A 14,924-nucleotide genomic window follows, 5' to 3' on the forward strand; every position below is an offset into this window, starting at 1 on the left:
AAGCATCTAAATATTCTCATACAAACAAAAACTTGGCCTGCTACAAAGTAAATTTATCTAATTTTACATCTTGTAAATTTATCGAATTTGAAATAAGCATTTATTTTGAAATAAAAAGGATATATATCTTTATATATGAGGTATATAAATATACATACACATATATATATACATACAAACCTTGAAAATTGTCAGTTTCATAACTTTGGAAAACAGAAAACATGATTTTCCACATCTTTTCTTATTTATTGAAAGACTTTATCACTCTAAGGAACATTATTTATTTAGTAACAGACATAAATCCAAACTACTTAAGTTTGGATTTACTGGACTACTCAAAGACGTTTAGCTGTCAGATAATATCGTTAGCGTATTATAAATGAAAGCAGAAACAAGGTTATAACCACACAGAACATGCTGGCAGTGCTGGCACTCAATGTCCCATGCTCACACCTCTTTCTTTTCTAATCTAGAGCAAACAAGTAAATGAATATACAAATTACAAGTACCAAGAGAGGATCTCTTAGTACTAGAGCTTTTTCCCTACAAATCAAGTCTTATTCTAATGTCACCCATTAAATTTATTCATGAGTTGAGCTAGCTTAAAGCATTCCTATCCCTTTCAGATATTCCAGTTTCATAAAGCTTTTTAACAAGCAGTGATGCTTGCTCAAATGGTACTACTGGAATTCAGGACTGGGGTTAAATGGAATAAATAATCTCCATAATGAGAAGACACAACAGAACATTCTTGTACTATCTGATACTACAACATCACTTGTTTACGTAAGTTTTAGAAGGAGGTTAAATTTCAATATCTGAAAGACAAATATTCTAAGAAATAATATTTAAAGTAGACCCTGTCCACTCAGGCAGATAATCAGAATGAATAATTTACAGCCACACTTTCATCTTCACTGCAGCTGAGAAGAGCTGAATTCTAAGGAGCTCAGGGAGACACAGACATATCTGCTCACTAAGTGGAATAACAAGCACCACCAAGTAGACCCCAAGCAACAGTGGTCCAGTAACCTATTTTACTTAGGTGACCAGTCTGCCAGCAAGCAATGGGAGAAATGCTAAAATCAATACGCTCATTGTAAGGTCAGTATTTCATGCTTTTGTTATAAAGCACATTCCACCCCAGAGAAATCAAGTACTACATTAGGTTTTCACCTGTAAATTGTCACAGATTCTTATTGTTAGCTCAAAATAGAGGCTGCGTGCCTGCTCCCACTGACTTTGTATATTGTCATGCAGGTCTTCTGCCATGTCATGAGGACTCAGAAGCAGAGAACAGTGTCATGGCAGCATCAGTTTGCCCTGATCAGTCTGTTAATAGAAATTAGCACAGCACATACCATAAACAAAGCAAACGCATCAAAGAATTCTCCAGAAATTCAAACAAGGCCCATCATTCTACTAGGAATCAACCACCATTTAATAATTCAATCTCTCATACATCACTGGAAGAAGTAACAAGACTAAATGCTGATTTTGTACAGATGCTGCTCAGATAGAAGGATGATGCAGTTTTCATTAATATAAAGCTTCATAAAAAGATGAAGAGAATCTAAAGGAATAATGCCGGCATAAAGAAAACTGTCACCACAAAGCATGCAGACAATGGGGAAAAAAAAAGGTACTTTCAAATAGATTAAAGCTATGCATTTATCTAGCAACTCTGCCACAGAAGACATGCAGACAGTCTGGTACCGCTCTCATGGAGCGCAGGGAGCCATACGGCCTTTTCCCAGTAATGTCTGTTACTGCAGCAGCCAGGAGAATGACACAGATTTTAGTTAAAATGGTCTAAAATGAGATCATTTAAGGCTCCTACTGGGAAGACAGGTTTCAATAACACACTCCTGTAATTTCTATGCGAAGCTCAAAATAACAGAGAAGTACCCATCACGTATTAAACTGAAAACACGCAGGCAACAACCAGCCCCTGACTGTAGTTGCTACATCTTCCTCAAAGTTCAAGGAACTTGCTCTATCAGCTGCGACAGGGACTAGAGCAGTGTTTTGGACACGGTCTGTATGTGGTCACACACTAACTCTAGCCTATGAACAAGGCTTATGCAGCCCAGATACAGGTAAATATTTTTACAAATGTATACTCTCCCCTTTAAGCAATTTCCTAAATGTAGGATTTGGCTTCATATTTTCAGTTGTTACAAATGTCTCAGCTACACTGAAGAATCTTAGACACACAAGATATCATGAAGCTGAGAACTGGTGATCACAGTTTCAAGTAAAGACAAAGGCAGAAGGGCTTAGGGGAAAAGGAACTAAGCAACAGGGATACAGAAATATCTTGATCTGTTTCCAGCCAGTAAAAACTCCTTCCTAAAGCTGCAGCTCATGGAAAGATATTTGCCTTCCCTCTGTTATCTCAGCGCTCCTATGGTCAATGGAAGAATCCACTGGCTCAAATATATCTGCCCTTGTAGACAGCTCAATGACACCAGTACAAATAGCCCAGTCCCATCCGGGGCAACCCACAAGCTTCAGAGGAGGGGAAAAGCCAGAAAAGAAAGAGCAGAACAGATTCTAAACAGAGAGAACAAAGGTGGGAAAGAACACACCAAAAAGAGAAATAAAAAAATCCCACCACACACACCTTCCTCTACTGGTAACCACAGTAAAATCTTCTCAACTACCCACACTTAACTAACAAAAGTTGAGGGAAGCAGTGTAGCCGCTCTGCTTAAAAGAAGTTTGTGCAAGACAGTTAAATGAGTGGCCCAGAGTTGTTTGGATCATTTTGTCTTCTACTCAGGTAACACAGAGGAAGAGATCTGATCTCAAAAAATAGAAATAATAATAAAAAGGGGGAAAAAAGAAAAGAAACACACACACATCACTTGCATAAATATAACTGTCAGGTCATTATTCCTCTTTTTATTGAGCAGGTTTTGAAAGTATCAAAGGAGACAGATGCACAAGTTAAAATTTTTTTAAGCATTTAAAAGAACATAAATACACCATTTTATTCTTCATCCCCTCTTCCTTTGCCAAATGTGTTTACACACAAACTTTACAACACGCACAACGACAGAACATCAATATATCATGATGAGCACCAAAAAAAAGAAACAAAAACATTGAATTATATCACCCGATCCTTAATAAGAGCTTTAAATTTTAGGAACAAAAACATAAAAGTTTTTACCCCTCTCCATTTTAAGATGTGCACTAAGTCCCACACTGTTTGGAAAACAGCAATACCTAAACAAAGAAAGCACCTTCAGAGATGGAGTTTCAGGCTTAACTTGACGTATACCAAGTATTCTGCATTCACATAGTTTCATGTAGGACACATTACTGGCATCAGGAACTCAAATTTCACGCCAGTGGCTCACCGATATTGCCCAAGATTAGGGTACAGAAAAGTGAACACACTCCTTTCTTTCCTTGTTTGATATACATTCAGTCTTTAAGTCATCAAACAACAAACTCATATGGATGAAGGACAGTTGTGAGACAATTACTTCAAAAGAAAAGCTGTGATCCACCCTTCATGCTAGTATGGAGCAGGTGGCTTCCATATACCTCATCTCATCTGATCGTGGAAGCTCAGCAACTCTAAACTCATCTAGTCCTTATATAGAAAGTCACCTTGAAATTCTGGGTATCACGAGCAAAATCTAGTAAGGCACATTCAAACACTAGATTACATATTTTTATTAGCAAAGATATCATTCGCTTCCTGTCAGTGATGAACTGTCAGGTAGAAAAAGGAAAAGAAGCCTTATGAATCATCTATCTTCTATAAAACTAATGCTAGATTTTCAACAAAATCAGTGAATCACCTTTAAAAGTGAATACAGATAGCCAGTTTGATCTACACAGATCTTCTCTGTCTCCCAAGCAGCACAAAATCAATTTTCTACATCAGAGAACTGATTGTTCTATGTTTATGGGTGTTTTTAAGCAATTTTGTCCCCAGTTTAAAAAAAAAAAAGATGACCTTCTTCTTTAGCCAGCATATTGCTTTTAAGATTTTTTCTCCATTTTCCAAAATAACCCATTTTCGATGATGCTAGGACAACTGCCACCTGGCTTTAGAAGTCTAGTTCTAGAAACTCCACTTTAGAGAAAAGTGTTTTTTACAAACCCCATTTATTTCAGCAAAATTAGCAGGTTGAGTCAAATAAGCAGCCAAGTGTCAAGTTAAATCTAAGAATTATACATGTCTGAGCACTGCTTAAAAGAAGAATTTTTCAGCTTAGATTGTGCATTTGAGAAGTATAGCTAAAAACTGCCATCTCACACACACATACATCTAGTCTATTAACTATTACAATGTTTTAACATTCTAATCAAAAACAGATAAGTACAATTAAATCCATCAATTAATATTTCACGTTATTTTAACTATACCACATCTCATTTCCCAAGTCTAATCAACACAAAGCAAGGCAAAGCAAGCAGTTAATGAGATATGCTTAACACCGTTTCAGAAAATATTATTCACGTTAGTCAACTGACCACACTAAAAGCAGCAGTTCTGCTTCTGCACTCATGCATGTGCACTCACTCACGTGCTCTCTCTCTCTCTATATATGCAAATATATATGTGCATACGTGTATGTGTGCATGCGTACACACAAAAGTGAAGCCCAGACTGCAGTTAAAGAAATTTTTGAAATCAATGTTGCACAGAAAATAAGAAAGATTAGGAGAAAAAAAAAGTTTGAAATCCCCATGAAGGGCAAGCAAATATGGACTGAAGTAACATAAAGGCAAGAACTATTCAAGATCTCAAAGATAAAGAAAGGAAGAAGACAGACAAAGAATGTAAAGGGCTATACGGGGAAATGCTGTGCAGATAATTTAATTAAACAAAAGATTCAAAATATACTCAGCCTAAAAAAGTGCTGTTCTAAAATAAGTAAATAAATAAATAAAAAGAACTCTGTGGAAGTAAATGCATGCGTAAGAGAAAATACACTCATGAAATACAAGATGTAAAACAGCATTCAGGGGGACACAGGATAAAAGGAAAAAGTTCTTACAGTTCAAATCATCAGTAACAGATCAGGAACCAATAGCTCCCCAGCACAACTACCTCCTGAAGTGGCTAGTTACCACAGGAAAACAAAGGTCTACTCTCAAGCAATGAAGAAAGTACTTCCACCAGTGAATGTTCTTATAAGTAAGAGGAACTCAGCTGTTAAAGTTCCAAACCACACAAAGACATGTATTGTTCTAGTGACAGAGGACAAAACGTTCTAACAATCCAAAATAGCACACAAGCTGTGAAAGGCCAAGCTTTTGTCCATCACTGTATTAAGTTTACCAATTTAGGAGGACAGAAAAGGAGCTGTATTGTGTGTTCAGTATCCAATGCCAAGAAAAAACATGACGCTAGGTTACAATTTGCTTACCTTCTATAGAAGGGGCCTGGTCCTGAGCTGCATAGAGCATCTCTTTGAAAGCCTGCAAGAAGAAGGAAGAAACAAGTAATCCAATTAGTATTACAAGAAAATGGGTGTTTGTGTGTTTGTTTTTTGCATCCTTTGATAAAACTGCTTGAAAATGCATAATAATTAAGGTCCTTTTACCCCTCCAGACTGACACATACAGCTACAGAATATGATGTCAATGCTATTCCACGTGTTTCTGATAACATAATACACACAAGTTCATGTTAACCAACTGTTTTGTCTAAAGCCTGTTACCTTACTGATCTACTTATTCCAGCAATATTTTTAAGCATCCACCTTGGGAAAAAAAGTTTCCCATCCAGTAGGATGTTAAAAGTTTTACTTCCCCACACACAAAAAAGTGACTATTTCAGAGCTGTGGTGTGACATAGAAGGAAGTTTATCATGGTAAATGGAAGAAAAGCAGCCTCAAGGATTTCTTATCACTTTTATGTAGTAGTACAGAAATATACGTGTTCTAAAAGCTGAAGACAACATGACAAACAAGATGATTAAACCTAGAGTGACTGCCTTCTCTTGAGGTGGAAACTGAAGGACAATATGATACAGACCAGAATTATTAACCAGATCTTCAAGTCCTAGAGACCCTGGGACTTGGCATGCCAGAGACTAGAAGAGCAAACTGCTCCTTTGCTTTGGTGTAATCCTTTCAGTTACCACAAACACTAACTAGAATCACCAGTGGTGCACAACTGCCTGGAAGCAACAAACAGTAAACCTAATATAATGCGACTCTTTTTTAAGGCACCTCCCTTCAGACAGTTAAAGATGCTGGTATTATGTCAACTATAAATTAAACATACAATCTACCTCACATCACAATGCAGGTAAAGAAAAAAAAAAAAGTCAAAGTTAATTCTTATCAACAGCTGAAGAATTTGAACCACAGTTTTGGAAAGAGAAGCAATTAGCAAAGGCCAATTCCCTACTGCAAGAGTTATTTATTTAAATGCACCACATCACTTGATAAAGACAGACCTGTTAGCACACACATAATAAACATGAGTGTGCTTTACACATCACTGCTCCAAGAACTGGATTTTATATCCTAACTTTTGAACTTAAAAATCTAAACCACAAAAGTCATTTAGCCACCTTTCTGGTTTTTGAAGCTTCCCATCTCTTCTGCCTATTACCCAATCCATTCTAGACTTCTGTAATCCTACATCTCTGCATTCACTATGTTGCCCCCACCCCAAACTCCCTCTCAAGTCAAAACATCACAGCCTAATTAGCAAATACCCTCAAGGAAAAAAAAGGAAAAAAGGGAAGGAAAAAAAAAACAAGCTCAGCAATTGGAAACTCAACACTGTTGAAACATAGTGGTTATGATCTTGTTAAGTAAATAAAAGGTCTAAAGGACATGTCTATTTATCAAAGGATATCATAGATGGTAAGTTAAACAGGCAGTTAGTTCAGACATCTCTCAAAGGTCTGATTCCTGAGTCCACAGAGGTCTCCACAAAGGTCACTTGCATAACTATTTTCCTAACTAAGCCATTGCTGAATGATCATCTTTCCAGTGACACAGTTCTCTCCTACCCTCCATTTTTGTTCTAAATTCCCCCTGAACATTGGCCATTTCAATCCTTTTCCTCACATGACTCACTAGTTAGCAGCACATGATCTGGTTCCGTATATCAAGTGGTCAAAAACCCTTCTCCTTTTTCACCCCACTGGTCATCCTCACCTATCTGTAACTTTTTCCATGAACCACCAACAACCACACAACATAGGAGAAAAACTTTAAAAGACAGCAAATTGGAAGCCATAGCAGTAAGAAAACCGTTTCTTCCTTTAATCTACCAAGAGTTAAAACTAGCAGTGTTTCCTATCTCCAGGTTTACGACTCATTTTAAAAAAAGATCACAACACTGAAGGTCTTGCATTAAACAACCTTGAAAGCTGAAGGTGTCAGCTGTCAGGCAGACATCTCCCTCACGCAGACTCTGATGTATTACAATCTGGCAGCTGCACGGCAGCAGATATTGTTACTACTCACCTGACCTATATAAGTAGAGCAATAACCTGAAAGTGAATGGCTTAGTGCTGCTTAACACCTGAAGTATTTAGTCTCCTAGATGACAGAATTTTAGTGGTGATTCTTTCTAAAAGTTATCCATCACCGCCACCTTCTAATGTTCAAGAATTATTCTCTCTGGCCTCAGAACCTAGACAGGAAAGATGTTTTTTTCCTGCTTTAAATTGTGTTGCTGATAGCACCTAGCATCTGCAGCAAGCTTCCAAAAAATGTACATCAGACAACAGAAAAAAAGAAAAAAAAAGAAAAAAAAAGAAAACACACTTAGAAATGCAACTGTCAAGTCACAACATACAAATTCAAGGGCAGAAAACTTAAAATGTTAGAACAAAGCAGTTGTTTAAACTGACTAGTTTTCAAACTGCTCATGCTCTTTTAAGCTTGTCCGCTAACACCCAGAAGGACAAATAGTGAAATAGCACAACAGATTTGTGTCAGGGGGTGGCAAGCTTGGGTGTGAACTGCCTATCATGAAGCACAGTTTGAAGAGCAGAATTGGCCACGTCCCAACAGCCGAAAGACTGTTTCTGGAAAAGAGACTCCAAAGACAAGCAGATTATACAAACTACCAGTTTCATCTTCTCAACCTACTTCTTGATGTAAGGTTTGGTCTCATAAGGAAAGGATTTTTAAAACTTAGCAACCCGTTTCTCTTATTCAAAAGGTAGAGATACTTAAAACCTGAAGTCTCTTTAAAAGAGAGTGGGAGTCATATGCTTATGTACTTTATTCATGAAGTTTATACCTGTAATGTCTGTTCTGATTCTTGTCCTTCCCCAGGCCTTGCCTTTTTTTTTCTTTTTCTTTTCTTTTCTCTTTTTTTTAAAAAAGATTATTAGTTTTAAAATTTTTCTTTAAAACTTCATAAAATTTGCTCAGTAATTCTCAACCTTCTTTGCTTTAACAGAATATAAAGCAATACAAGGAAATACATGTGCAAAAAGACTACAGTCTGATGAGATTTTGTGAGATGACTAAAGAGACTTCTGCATCCAAATAAACAAAATCGGATCAGATTAACCAAAATAAAATTGCCATCTGGCAAGTGTAAAATTCAACTAAGTTTCCATCAGACTGATACGCACACATACACTTAGAAGTCTATAGACTAAGCTCTCCTCTTTCTCCTACAAGTACTCCAGAGATGCACATAGCAGCAAAGGAAACTTGCATCATGATTTGGATAAACAGAGGACTAGCAATCCAACACTGTTACTGCACCTACTAACGTGTATTAAATGCAGCAAAGTATGCTTTTAGAAAAAAGCATTAGTTGAAACTTAGATAAGAGTTACCTCAATTTGGTCAATACTGTCAGCTTTAAAAAGAGAAGTCTATTTCTGACTTTTAAAAATGGGATTTTGTTTCTTGAGCTTTTTTTTTTTCTTTTAAAACATCAAAGGGACTGAAGAGTAAGAGAAGTGAACTGTTTCATAACTTAAAGTTTTAAGACAAAAAGTGTACTAAAGCAGGGCTCTCTAGAATGAGCATTTAACTGACTGGGAAAAGGCTACCAACTTTACAGAAGATATGCTGTCAGCTACCCTAAAACAGGTTGACCAAATCTTTTCAATACCAGGTTTTACTATTGAAACTGCCAGGTTTGGGGTACATCCACAGGTCACTGTCTGGTTACACAATGAGAACATCCCCCCTCCACACTGTGGATGCAGCAGCTCCTGGAGCCGCTTGCCCAGGTGCCCATGTAAGGCATCCAACACCTGATAGTCTTTCCATGCACTCCTAGGGACTGCTGCTCCACTCCCTTCTGGTCTTCATGACCAGAAGATGGTGAGTAAAGTCCAGCCTGCAGGTTGTCTATTATGCTGCCCTATCCTAAGCAATGAAACCAAAAGCAGTTTCTGATGGCTCTTCAGTTACTGAAAAGTGAAGCATTATTTCTAACGACCAGAAAAACATTTCTGATGACAATCATGAAATCAAAAAAAGTTTTAAACATTTTTGACATTGTCACATTTAGCATTTAACATATTTATCAAGCGTTTTCACAAATTAAGTATTTGCCAGTACATTGTTTTAAACTGTTAATCATATCCAAGGAGTATCCTAAGAATGACACTCAGAATTTTCATGGTAAAAAAAATGCCATTTTATGCTGGGATTATATACTACATTATTGCCACTGATGCTCACATAAAGCCTTCCTTACCATTTGCACTGATAGAGGTTTCAGGAAACATCAATTCAGAAAGGACTTTGTGTAGAACATGTGAAATATTAAATCCTGCTTTCAGGCAATCTTTAGAATGGAAAGTTAGAATGAAAAGTCAAATTAAATCCATTATGGCTTTTGTAGAACTCCATCCTCATTTGGATTCAGTCATGGCAAATGGTTTGTGAAATGCTGAATAAAACAGCACACTACACATCTTCCCCCTCACCCTCCATTACAAGCTAAACACTTTCTCAAAACACAAACATACTCCAGTGCTTTTGCTGAAAGAAAGATAATAACCTAACTTGTAACTATCAAAGCATATCTTCATTTCTCCTGTTTACAGAAAAAGAATGAACTTACATCTGTCTAAAGCCCTTTCACTGACCAAGTATCTGCTCTAATTCTGGGCAACTTCCATCCTTCCTAAAAGTAGTTATAATACTTAACCAGATTACAGTTTGAGAGAAAGATCATACTAACAGTAAGAACATAGAAAACTGTAAATTGTTAAAGAACATCTGAAAGCGATACTACATTTTTAGGTATTCAACACCAAACAGACTTCTTTCTCCCTGACGTAATCAGCAACAGATTACGTCCTCCTTCCAGTTTTACTATTAATTTATGTAATACAAAGCTCCTTACACCACCCTAACTGTGCATCTGTTCAAAAGAGAGACATCACCCAGTTTGGATCTCAGAAAGACTTGGGGGCTTCTTGATTGCATGAGTGTCACCTGTTCTCCAACAGAAATAACTAGAAATATCACAGTACAAAAATAAGATGACTACACGTGAGCTTTATGATACAGTGTGACTTAAAGAAAGCGATTTCTATTCCTTTTTTATTGTCCTTTCATTATCATCATGAATTGGACGTGGTAAGTCCCAAGAAACAGGAACAATCCCTTCTGAGTTAAAAACCTACACCACAAAATCTCAGTCCGAAGCTCCACTTGTTTCAATCAAAAAGACAAAAATTATAAGCAGTAAGATAAAAAGAACAATATAATGCCATGAAACAGCAAATATTTTTTTTAATTTTGTACATAATATGTGCTGTAGGAAAAATTTTGCACAAGTAACAAAAGCAGCATTTGACCTTGTGTTTGCTAATCAACAACTCAGTATTTTTCTTGACAAAACCAGAAGGTTGTATGCTTTTTTTTTGCCTCAAGTCTAATCAACAAGTAAACCAAGTTAGTACCACCCTCTTATGCTCCACACCCACCCGATCACCAGTTACTGAATAATAAATGCCAGACTATTCTGTTACTGGAATATGCATGAGCAGGCGGTTGACTCGCATTCAGCCTGCTACGACAAGGGTAACAGAAGGAGTCTTGAGACTTACTACTAAAAAGGAGGGTGATGTTTTATTTTAATTCTCTTTAAGCTCAGCTATGTTTCCAAGGAGGAAATCATTTTTAAATTATATCCAGAAAGAGCAACAAGAAAGATCCTACTGAAAACTTATTTTTATTTTAGTTTGGAGAGGAAATGACACACAATAATACTGCTCTAGTTAAAACATCTGAAAACTAAGAGGCATGTTAACCTCCTGTAACGAGAACAGTAGCAGAGTTCTTCACGCATTAGTCAGAGATGTCATACTTCACTGGGTCTCCTCCACCTTTCCTCTATAGCTCTGGTCAGTACTGTAGGTCAGAAACTAAAACACATGGAGCTAAATCTTCTGCACTTCTACCATCTATTACCTTTTCCATTCCCCACAAACCCACTTCCAAATTTTCATTTTGAAAAGTGTTTCTATTTCCAAGAACAGAAAACAAGTCTGAGAAATCTTCTACAGATAGTTATCAGAGACATAATGCAGAAATAGTCTGGTACTTTGTTATTAGGACAATGGATTTCCTCCTTCACAAATACTGAAGCATTATTTGGTCATCTAATTCTCTGAATTACTTAAGGAACTCACAATTTTGTTCTGAAATCAAATCTGACTGCTATTTTTATCTGAACATCCATTCATTTGCAGTCAGGTAGCAGAAAAGGAAACAAAGGACTAGTCAAAAGGGCAGATGTAAAATTTCTTTTTCAAGTTACTAACAAAGTGATTAATACAATAAATACGATTTTCCTTACAAAAGCAAGCATTGTTTAATAAGGACATTAGAAATAAATTACTGTTCTGGTCCTAAAAAGAGGACCCATGCCTTCAAGTGTAAACAGATGTTATATGGTTTTTGAGTGGCTCAGTCAGACAAGAAGTATTGCTGATCATGCATATCCTATAATCAGTTTTTAGTTGTCCACCTTTAACTATCACCTGTGGAAGAGACTGACATCACTGGAAGCAATCTCTGCCACTGCTAACCCCAAAAGAAAAAAATGGCTTGACTACAAATAACAAACACCACGAGTTTCCCCTAGTTCTAACTGTTAAAACAACCACCACTACAACAAATTTCATATTAAGCAATCGGTGTGACCTCTAGAAAGCTGATATAATGAAAACCTAAAAGCTGTATTCTGTAAACAATTTATGATTAATTCAGTAGAACTTTGTGTAAACTGTGTTCATAAAAAGCCCTAATTACAGTGCTTCACTGGAAGTATGAAACATTGAGATGCAAAGCCTCACTAGCCTTCAAAAAAATAACAGACAATCAATGCTGGATCTACTGCACTGGTTTGAGTCACTAATGTAAGCTGTCGGCATTGCTAAACTGGACTGTGGCCCTGCAGGAATACTGGCGACGCCGGCAGGAATGGAAGAGCCCGAGGGGCTGGAGGGTGCTGCATTACCCGGCTAGCTCTCCTCGGCCGCCCTCCTCGGGAGGCGCAAAACCGGGCCCGGAGCCGCCTTCCCCAGCACCCCGCCGCGGCCTCCCCGCGCACAGAACTGGCGGTGGTGCTGAAAGGCGGCCGCCCCCACGCAGCCACGACGAGCAGCAGCGCGCCGAGGGCCGCCGCGGGGCTCCCGGCGCGGTCCGCGCAGGACGCCCGGGGCCGAGGACGCGCTGCGCAGCTCCGCGCCGCAACCCCACGCGCTTCACGTTGCCTTTAGCCTGCGCGACCGGAAAGCGGAGAGCGGAGAAGCAGCGACTCCCAGCTCCTCTCACGAGCCACCTCTTACGCACGGTGCAAGATCACCGGTTTCCTTGAGAAATCTCCCAGAAAAGATCTTTTTTTATTATTTTTCCTCCATCTCCCAAGCTTCTGACCTTACTCCCGCGTCAAGAGGTTACAGGCAAAGAAAAGCAGATTAATTAAAAACCCAGTGATTTTCCCTCGAGCAGTCGAACCTCTTTGGGAGGGCGAGAGCTTTCGCCCAGATGGATAAACAGACCAATTTTACAACGTCCTCCTACGGAGGGAATCAGCGGGAAACTGCAGGACACCGGCGAACGCGCGAGCCGCCGCGCCGAGCCGCCGGGATTTCACTTAACGCCCCCGCCGCTCCCCAACGGCCGCCAACGGTCGCTAACGGCCGCGCCTCGCGGGCGCGCGCCCCGCCGGCCGCGGCCAGCAGCGGGCACACGGCGACGCTCGCCGCCCCGGGGCCCCTACCTCGTACTGGATGTACTGCTTCCGCCACTCGGGGGTGATGTGCGCGGCGAGGTGCTCGGCGAACTTCATCCTGCCGCCGCGCCGCCGGCGCCGCGCTCGCTCAGCGCCCGCGGAGCCGCCTCAGCGGCACCTCGCTGCGAAGGGGCCGCCGCCGGTAGTGGGGAGGGGGGGCGGCCGCCGCCGCAGCCGCACATGGGCCCCCTCCGCCCGCCCCGCCGCTCCTCAGCCCGCCTCGGGGCTCCTCAGCGCCGCCCCGCCGCCCGCTGCGGCCTCGCTGCGGCCCCGCCCGCGCTCGCCGCCGCCGCCTCTGCCGCCGCCGCCGCCGCCATCTTCCTCGCCCCGCTTCCCCCCCACCCCACCTCCCCTCCGTCAGCCGGCCGGCCAGCCAACCGGCCGCCGGCAAGACGTCATCGCCATGGCAACCGCCGCCGCCGCCCACCTCCTCCGCCGCAGTGCCGGGCGGGCAGGCGGGGCTTGCGGCACGTCACGGGCAGGCCCCGCCCCCCGAGGGGGCGGGGCGAGGCGGGCGGCGGGGCGGGGCCGGTGTTCTGGGGGCGGGGCCGCACCTCCCTCAGCCCCGCCCCCGCCCTCGGGGCGGGCCGGGGCCGTCGCCCCCTCCCGCGTCCGCGGCGCGTCCGCGGCGCCCCCACGCAGGGCACCGACGGCGGCCTCGGCCTGCCCGGAGAGCTCGGAGCGCCCTGTCTTTTCCAGCCGTTTGCCGCTGCCGTCTGTCCGTGTCACCCGCGAGTGCTTCCCGCCGCGAGTTTGTGCCTCCTTCCCGGCCACCGAGGAAAACGCGGGGTTAGGGCAGCCCCAGCCGCACAAACGCGCCGCGGGGCCGCGGGCCGCAGCGGGCGGCTTACTTGGCTTTGTTCTCCTGGTTCGGTGTTGGCTGGGCCGCACTGGAGCGGACGTGGCCCCGACGCACGGCCCGGGGAGCCTTGACCGCGCGGGAGAGCCGTGACGGCCTCGTCTGCTGCCCCGGGTGGGCAGGAAGAGCTTCCCCTCGCTGGGGAAGCCCCTGGCCTGCTGGGGTGGGAAGGGGGCAGCGCGGCAGGGAGAGCCAGAGCGGAGAAGGGTGCTGGCCTCCCTCTGCCCGCGGGCGTCGGAGAGCGGCTCGAGCCCGGTCGCCCAGGGCTCCGGCGGTGCTCGAGCGCGGAGCTCCCCGGGCAAAGCGGTTCCCTTCACCGAGCTGCAAGGACAAGACGCTTCCCTCCGCGGCTCCAGAGCCCGCTGCCAGAGGCGTCTCCGGAGGGTTGCGTGTTGGCAGGGGCTGCGTCGTCCTTTCCTGCCCGGCCGTTTCGTCTGGCCCCGGGTTGCATTGCGCGCACGGCAGCTGGCTGCAACGTGTTGGCCTTGCTCTTGCGGCTCCTCGTTGGTGCTCTGCCAGTCGTCTCCCCTTGCTCAGGGCTCACTGGGTCTTTAAAGACACAAATGATCCTATTGCGGCTGAAAGCCCCGGGGCTCTTTGCATTTCGTCTCTTTTCCTTGCTGTGTTACGCGGCTCCGCAGAGCAAAACTCCCATCGACTTCAGCGTGAGCCAACTCAGACCATCAGTCCGCAGAGCTCATTTGCTGCAGTGATTTAGTGGGGTGTTGTCAGCGGCCCTGGGACCTGTGATTTGTGAGCGCTCTTGTTTGCTCTGAGATTTACCCAGCAGCAAGAAGGGAACATGCAGCAGCGAGGGCCGAGCTCACTGATACCATCTCTTAA

General features: G+C 42.5%; 1 protein-coding gene across 2 annotated transcripts in view; it reads right to left on the bottom strand.

Annotated features, from left to right (window-relative positions):
- XPR1 (xenotropic and polytropic retrovirus receptor 1) overlaps window positions 1–13,409 on the bottom strand; it is a 118,496-nt gene extending 105,087 nt beyond the window's left edge. For both annotated transcript variants that reach the window (XR_009959063.1, XM_062581048.1), the window contains exons 1-2: window positions 13,211–13,409; window positions 5,397–5,448 (exon numbers count right to left, since the gene is read on the bottom strand). Coding sequence is in view for 1 of the 2 variants with exons in the window: in XM_062581048.1 (XP_062437032.1) it covers window positions 5,397–5,448; window positions 13,211–13,279 (121 nt within the window). In the remaining variant the exon portion in view is untranslated. The remainder of the gene's footprint in view (window positions 1–5,396; window positions 5,449–13,210) is intronic.
- Between the last annotated feature and the right edge of the window lie 1,515 nt (window positions 13,410–14,924).

The sequence above is a fragment of the Rhea pennata genome, chromosome 8 (assembly GCF_028389875.1).
Source record: "Rhea pennata isolate bPtePen1 chromosome 8, bPtePen1.pri, whole genome shotgun sequence".
Classification (NCBI taxonomy): domain Eukaryota; kingdom Metazoa; phylum Chordata; class Aves; order Rheiformes; family Rheidae; genus Rhea; species Rhea pennata.